This window comes from Micromesistius poutassou, assembly GCF_964030765.1.
Source record: "Micromesistius poutassou genome assembly, chromosome: 12".
Taxonomy (NCBI): domain Eukaryota; kingdom Metazoa; phylum Chordata; class Actinopteri; order Gadiformes; family Gadidae; genus Micromesistius; species Micromesistius poutassou.
The window spans coordinates 16,756,852-16,765,167 of NC_140282.1; the positions used below are offsets into that span (position 1 = coordinate 16,756,852).

The 8,316-nt window shown below is 42.3% G+C and overlaps 1 protein-coding gene across 1 annotated transcript in view; it reads right to left on the reverse strand.

Moving 5' to 3' along the window:
- Positions 1 to 8,316, reverse strand: part of LOC311356585 (mucin-2-like) — a gene marked incomplete at both ends in the record, with an annotated part of 38,789 nt that overhangs the window by 25,437 nt on the left and 5,036 nt on the right. Inside the window, 13 exons of the mRNA XM_084476369.1 lie at positions 2,316 to 2,444; positions 2,571 to 2,703; positions 2,854 to 3,093; positions 4,082 to 4,258; positions 4,360 to 4,464; positions 4,558 to 4,696; positions 4,870 to 5,021; positions 5,229 to 5,338; positions 6,385 to 6,630; positions 6,903 to 7,029; positions 7,219 to 7,313; positions 7,681 to 7,845; positions 7,950 to 8,087. Of these exons, the coding sequence (XP_084332495.1) occupies positions 2,316 to 2,444; positions 2,571 to 2,703; positions 2,854 to 3,093; positions 4,082 to 4,258; positions 4,360 to 4,464; positions 4,558 to 4,696; positions 4,870 to 5,021; positions 5,229 to 5,338; positions 6,385 to 6,630; positions 6,903 to 7,029; positions 7,219 to 7,313; positions 7,681 to 7,845; positions 7,950 to 8,087 (1,956 nt within the window). The remainder of the gene's footprint in view (positions 1 to 2,315; positions 2,445 to 2,570; positions 2,704 to 2,853; positions 3,094 to 4,081; positions 4,259 to 4,359; positions 4,465 to 4,557; positions 4,697 to 4,869; positions 5,022 to 5,228; positions 5,339 to 6,384; positions 6,631 to 6,902; positions 7,030 to 7,218; positions 7,314 to 7,680; positions 7,846 to 7,949; positions 8,088 to 8,316) is intronic.

Consider the following 8,316-nt stretch of genomic DNA (forward strand, 5'->3'; position numbering starts at 1 on the left):
AAGCTAAGACAGCCATGTTTACACTTCTTTACACTGTCATCAAAATGCATATTAGTAGTTTGTTGACTTGGTGTATTGCACTGACTTCAGTCATGCTATGCTTCAGTGTATGAACATTAATGGAAGAGACTTACCAGACATAGCAGTTCTGTGATGGGACTACAGCCCCATCATCATAGTGATTGCCTTGTACATCATAGCAACCACACTGGTCAATGGAAACACACTTCATGTTGTCCTCGTCAAAGAATGGACTGGTTGGTGGACAATTTGGGTAACAACCTTCATGATGAAAGCGTCACATTACACGTGATAAATAACATCTGAGTTTCCCACTGATATACTAGAGCCATTGGTGTCCTTTTGAGACTACATTATCATGGTAACAATATTACATTTAAGTTGTATGTCACTTTTAAAACAACGTACTGAACAGTTTGAAAACATTACCCAATGTACGCACACATTTTCTAGTCACCATGGATGTTGAAAGTTTATACACAAACATTGACCATCAGCAGGGCTTGTTTGCGCTGAAACACTATATCACAGGCAGGTGTGACTCTACCGTTGACCAAACATTTATAATGTTTAAAATTGACGGACTGGGTTATTCACAACAATGTTTTCATATTCATGGATGAATTGTATGTACAGAAAATTGTTGTACCTACGGGATCATGTTTTTCACCCAATTACGCGTGGTTATATTTGGGTTTGAGGGAAAAGGAGCACATACTGAACTCATGCAATCCTTTTTTTGAATGTATCACGTGGTACGGACACTACATTGATGATGTGTTTTTGGTTTTTAGTGGGTCTGAAACTCAATTGTTGGATTTTCATACATATGTTAATGGAATCAATCCCAACATTAAACTATCATTAGACTACTCATTTGATCAAATCAATTTTCTGGATTTGACCATCTATAAGGGCCCGGAGGGACAGCTTCACACTACTCCTTTCAGAAAAAATACCTCCCGAAATACCATCCTTAGGGCAGACTCGTTTCACCCCCCTCACCTCACACGGAATATCCCATACGGCCAATTCCAACGTTTGAGATGCATTTGTGACAAGGATAGTGACTTTAGTGAACAGGCCGAGTCGATGGCTAGGAGGTTTTCGGATAGGGCGTACAGACCAGAAGTAATTACCCAAGCTAACAGTAATGCGCAGTCACTTCACCGCAACGCCCTGGTATAGAACCTGTTCTATACATGGTCCCTGTTAACAAAAAACAATAAACTAAACGCTCTACTTGAGAAAAATAAGAGTAAACGGACCAATAAATCACCACCTTACTTTGTCACTAGTACTCACTACTTATAGTAGACACGCTGCACGAATTAAAAACATAGTAAGGAAAAACTGGTAAATTATTGAGAGTGATAGCCAATTGCGTGAAGTATTTCCCGAACCTCCAGTGGTGTCTTTTAGACGCGCGCCCACTCTCGCGCCCACTCATACCTCCCACCTGAGCGAAAAAGACTCTTGGCTTAGAAAACCTGTGGGTACTTTTAAGTGTATGCATTGCCCCCACTGCTCTAATGTCAATCAATCAAAATCTTTCCTGGACACTAGAACCAAGAAAACTTATGAACTGAGGGATTTTATTAATTGTAACACAACATTTGTAGTCTATCGTTTGGCATGTCCTTGTGAGGAGGTTTTCTTTTATGTTGGCCGCACAAAAAGGGTTATTATTTATCATGTAGCCTAATAACAGCGTAGTATTAATTTAATATTAGCTTGCTTCAAATCAGTAGCCTGTTGCAATATTAGCCTACCGTACACTTTATTTATCCTTTCCCTTAATAACCAAGGCCTCATCATTTGAAAGCGTAGCCTATTGTCTGCTCTTACTTTGGGTTGTCTCTGTTCGTTTTAGCAACGATAACGGAGGTAGTTAAGAATGGGGTTTCATTTTGTGTGTTTAAACATTTGTGCTCACCTTTCTTAGAAAATAAGTTAGTCAGAACCTGACTTCCTCAATTTTGTCTTTCTTCACCTTTCTCTTCTGAGAGCCCAACTTCAATTTATTTAACTGTGGCTGTGACATATTGCTAGCCTTGAAATCCAGACCCACATCTAGAAAGCTGTTGGGTCTGGCAACGAGTAATGAAAATGGCCCAACTCGAGGGGCGGCCCCAAGCATGCATTTGAAAATATCACTGCACGCAATTGGATAACACTACGACCAATAGATAAGACTTGCCGTATCCGATTGGTAAAACAGCAAGAGTTTAAGTAAGTATAGTATATACAGATCCAATTAAATAATAGAAAAGGATGTTGTGCCAAAATGTTACCTTCTAGGGCGGTGATGAGATTGGAGCAGTTCCCAGTTGGGTTCCTGCAGGTCTTCATGCAGGGAGCACCACATGGCTTGTAGTGCCACTCACAGCCACTGGGATAGTTGTAGTAGTCGCAAAACACAGCTGAGAAAGAAAAGAGAGCAACAAAAATAAATAAATGTTATCACCATCGACGTTATGGCGACTCCTGCCATCTTTCTTTTCCATTTGTCTCATGTTGTCGAACAGAGGGTAGGGGCCAAAACGTACGACAGATCTTTGGTGTTCTCCATCGGACACATGCGCCGGCTTCGGTGCAGGCTTTGGCGTATGCGGCCACGGCTGTGCAGAAGCACTCGCAATCGCCACCGGTGTCACAAGCGCAGGAGTCCGTCACACAGGCCTGATAGAAGGGACCGGGATCCACCTTGGAGAACGAGCGTATTGTGTGCTTTAATAACCAAACCGATACACTCTGTGACAACACTGTGGCCATATGTTGTGTGTGCGAATTGTGTGTTTTTGACATGGCTGTGTTATTGACATGTTTTACCTTTGAGTGACAATTCTTGAAAGTAACACTGTTGATGATGCTGCACTGCTTTTGGGACCAGGCTGCGCGGTAAGGGTTGGCAGAACAAGGGTCGCTGGCCAGCTCCGCATCTGGACAGGTGCCTGACACCTTCCAGCTGTTGCCAAAGTCCAAAGTATCAACCACATTCTCGCCGGAACGTGTGGTAAAATCATTCTTGCTGTTGCCGTCATAGTTTCCACATAGACCACACACTTGACCCTGGTGAGCAGAAACCAAATATGCCAAGAATTATCCTCTATTGTCCGTATTCTATCTGTCCGAGCTTGGTTTAAACCAGGGGTTCTCAAACTATATGGGGCCGGGGACCCCTCATAGGGCAGAAATTTTTTCAAGGGCCCCCTCATAACCGCGACACAAATGTAATCATATAGGCTCTTATCTATTTGTTTTGTTAGATGCTTTTGAACTATTTTATGCTTCAAACATTCAGTGCCAAAAGCCATTGATATAACAGAAAATATAACATTGCACAAACAAAATACTCAATGCATTGGGAGGTAACAGTAGTAGTGCAACAGGTTACTTGATAAGTATAGTGCTAAAAGACAATGAAAATGCACAGATGCAGTAATACACAGCAGTACACAGAGAGAATCTAACTTTTTGAGAAGTACTTCATGTATTACGGAAATATAGGTTTAACCAATCGCTCCCGTTGGGAGGTATTTGGGGGACTACCAGAAAAGGGTAGAGCCGATCAGGACCGCCGGGCGGGATTTTTATAGATGTGACGTAGCGGAGAAGCAACTGTTTTGATTCAGACAACAATGGCGGCTTGCATCGAGGAAGCGAGCGTCAACATTGATGCTGCTATTTCATCCGTGTTGTCCAATCTAGCGAATATTCTTTCTTTAAAAGAACATCAGAGAACGGCTCTGAAGGCTTTTGTTGAAGGAAACGATGTTTTCGCCCTGTTCTCCCGACCGGGTTTGGCACGTCAATAAAGATGACGGACAAGTGGTTTATCCAATCATATGCAAGGACTTTTGACAAGGCCCAGCCTTCTAAAACACCTCTCCAATGGAGCGATCCCAGATGGATGAGTGGAGCCAGGCGGAACGAAATTCATCTGGCGAGAGTCAGGTTAATGGATGTGTGCTCGGGGCTTGCATTCCTTCCGTATTTGTTTAACTGTTTGAGGTGCTGGTATTTGTAACTGCTGTTTATATTCCCAGTGCCGATTTACCTGGTATGTTGCGCTCAATCGAATAAAGAGGCTGGTCTTCTGGTCCCACATGAGCACCAGCCCTTGCTTCAGAACCACGACCATGTAAAGCCCCATCTTGCGCACCTGGATCGGGAACTCAGTACCGTTGCCTTTAACCATAGAGTATTTTCCATCCATCAACTGGAACTCATTTGCCTTGGAGAGAACAAAACAAATCAAAGAATCAATGTATGAATGCCTATCATAAAGTTGATGCAAGGTTCTGGAGGTGTCTACCCTAGTGAACATCAGTTTACCCCCATGAAGATCTTGATAGCCCTGGAGCAGGTCGTGCCTGTTGATCCACAGGGTACGTTCTCCGTGATGACTCGAAACGTTCCGCTTGATTCGTCACAGTAGTCCTGCACGAAACACACACACACACACAGGTTAGGCATCTGTCATGTCCTTGCATCATTACAGGTTTTGACTTCGCCTCGACAAAGCTTTTTCACCTCGATGAGAGTGTATTCACACAGTCCGCTGAAGTCAAACTTCTTCTCGTCAAACGTGGAATAATGTCCGTCACCGTATATACTACAGACTTCATCGCACACATTGTTGGTACACTCAAACCTCCGGTTGGTGCATGTGCTGTGTAGAGAAAAACATTGCACAAACAAAAATCACCCAAAAACAAAAACAACTCACGACTTCAAAGTGTAGTAAGTGATGTTGTGATGTGTGCATATTATTATTATTTTATTTATTATTTTATATATTTTTTATTTTATATAAATGAAAATACTTTTTTTTTTTAAACAAACCATTGGTTGCAGTTCACTGAGAGTGTCTCCCCGGGTGTGTAGGTGTTTCCATTGTAGACACACGGACAGCTGCTCTCCAAGATGCAGCCCCGCTTGCCATCCGACACCAGGCCAGAGGGACACATGCATCCTGACACACACCCTGTGTGGATCTAAAGCACAAAGACGGACAGAATGAGCACACGGGTGTGTTTTTGTGTGCATGTCTGTGTGCAGTGTGCAGATAGAGTTTGTGTTTGTGTGTGCGTGTTTGAGAAAGGATTGTTGTGAAGCACTAGCTATAGTGCCTAACATTTAATTTCTGTGTGTGTGTCTATGTAAATATGCGTGCATGCGTTTTGCATGAGTGTTGTTCATACACAGGCCATGTCCAGAGTGTTGCAGCTCTTCTGACATTCAACGCCAGTGGAGCCAATTCCAGCAGTAGAGCAATCAAAGTAGACCATGGGAGAGAAACAGGTCTGAACGACTAAAAGTGGGATGACAGACAACAAAGCAGTTTGATCACAAATGGACTTTAATTCAAAGAGACTCACAATGAATTCAGATAGTCCTGGATGTCAACAGAGAGCAGGTAGGGTCTGGACACCTTGCTCAAGAATGGCTATAGATAGTCTGTGGGCATTGGGAATTGAATCCAGTGTGTGTGTAATGGTAATCGAATGCCCTTAAGCCACTACACTCTACTGTTTGAATCAATAATATTAAAAAAACAATGGTGAATAATAAACTAGAATATTTCGTTTTCTAATGTTAGGCCTAGTTGAAATCTTCATCCACATAGAATTGCTATACTAGGTAGTAAAATAGTTGAACACAATAAGTCCTTAGTAATAATGAGCTATGTTCAGACATAGTAGGTGACACATACTCTGTAATTGGGTTGACCCTCCGCAGTCGAGGGCGCCATGTCGACAATAGCTGTTTTTACATTGAAAAAAAAACATTAAAAAGTGGTTTAAGAGTACATGATAAAAAAACAGAGTACTGGTTCTGCTAGTTTATACTTTTATACACTTAGTTTGCCATGCTTTCGGCCTACTATTTCCTTTGGCTTAGATTTGGAATATTATCTGAGGTAAATATTCAACCTAAAATGTACACAAAAAACATTCAGCAACCCCAAATCTTCTCTCGAAAGCCTGTCTTGTAAGATGTATGGTGCCAGGCTATTTGATATATGTTGTTTTTTTTGCTCTAAAGAAAAGCCAGTTCCGTCCCTGATGGCATTTTTTTTTAAAGAATCAGATTAGACTTTAGATAGATAGAAAGAATAAGTCTGATGGCAGACAAACTCAAATCTGGCATATCTACACTAGCCACTGTATGAATACACTTATTAATATCCCCTTCTGAAAGCTTCATCCACTCATGCAAATGGGTTCTCTTGGGTAAAATAGCTTCGTAATGAAAACAAGGCGTAACTCCACCTTTGGCGTTGTCTCCCCCCAGAAGTTCTCCATAACATAGTAGGACTCTGGATCCGAGATTAAGAGTCTGCTCACCATGTGACACCATCTTTGGTGACAGTCTCCCCAGCATGTATGATGTTCTCCTGGTTGTAGCAGGGACAGCTGGAGCTGTTCACACATTGACCTTTGTCATTCATGTAGGTGCCCTTTTCACACCCACAGCCATCCACCGCGGCCGTGTTGACCTTGCAGGAGTAGTCCACCTGGTTCAGCGAACGGCAGGTGCGGCCACAGTATGTCATGTTGTAGCTGTACACCGTTTCCTTAGGGCAGGCTGACACATATTTGCCTGGTGGTGGGGGGGGGGGGGGGGGGAGTCAGAGGATTTATGAGTAATGCAGTGTGTGTGTGTGTGTGTGTGTGTGTTTGTGTGTTCTGATCTGCTTATTTTAGTTCAAGTAAGACCAAACAAAACAAGGGTCCAAACTGAAATAAGTTAAGAATTAAAAATCAAGCTTCAAACATGTATGTTTCCATCACAAAGCTGGTTAAGACAACATCAAATCAGACAACCGTTACACAGCATAACTAACGTCCTTGTAGCACAAGAGACTAACTCACTGCAGATGACGCTTCTCCAGCCGTTGAGCTTGACCCCTGCGAGCGAGCAGGCGTACACGTAGGACGAGACCGCAGCGCACATGCAGTCCTCGCTGTTCTCGCAGTTACAACTGTCATACATGCAGTTCTACGAGGTAGAGGAGCATAAAGGACAATAAAAAAACGATTGCAGTAAAAGGAATCGCCTAACGGCCTGTCATTCCCATTGGAAGAATTCAAATGGGAATGAGCGATGACAAATCCCTTGTGAAATGCATATATACGTAAACAAAATGTATTCTGTATGTAAATTGTGTTGGCTCATATTTATACATACATCTTTGTATATTTTGGGATCGATCGCGGCGTGACAGCTGGAGAACACTCCATTTGAGTCTGTTAGTTTGGAACACCAGTACTGGGCATAGCGCTCTGATGACACGCACACACGCACACAAACACAAACACGCACACACACATATATGTGAATACAAATATATTAATACTAAAACAAAACAAAAAAAAGGTTATTTCAAATTTGTAAATAAATCACCATGTCAGAATGTCCAGAATGAACTTTCTGATTCAGAGAATGATCTTCAAAATATTAAAATATTTGTAATATTTTCATTGCTTTAAATTACTCATATTTGACGTCAATACTTTTCTTCCAAATTCAAAATAACCATCTCTCCCTCGGAGAAAAAAAACCCCAGGTGATTACAAATAACCATGACATCATATCACAACAAAAAACGATACTAATTTGGAGATTATATTTTCAAAGGGGGCTCCTTACCATTAGTGACTCCTTGGCTGCAGGGGTGTCCGAAGCGTCTGACAATGTTGGTACAGTCGGCTCTGGTCTTCCATGAGTTGGCAAATGCGACCGCAGTCCCCTCCACCAGTCCACTCATCACCCGGAAGTCATCAGCCATGATGTTGTTGAAGTTTCCGCACAGACCTACAGACGCACACACACACACACACACATTCGTAGTAGGACAGACATAGGTTTACAACTGTGGCTGAAATGCTTTATAAAAACAATAATAATGTGGCACCCACCACTAGTGGTTCCTTTCAGTGACGTGTCCAGGGTGACAAAGATCTGCATGATGGGCGAGAGCTGTACCATGAGCTGCAAGCCCGCGTTTGTGTCGATGAGCATGTAGATGGAGGAGGGCTGGAAGATGCTCAGTTCGGCTGCAGCAGGTCATGGTAGCAGACAGAGATGGCAATGAGACACACACATTTATATCATTATGACACAACCTGGTGTCACCTTGTTACGACAATATAAAAGAGCTAGAGAGTAAAGCAGTTTTCATAAATCGGGAAAAAAAAAACATGTGTCATCATATAATGCCCACACCTTCACAGCTTCCTTCTTTATCCTTTGTCACATAATATGATAAAATCTTCTTATATATAT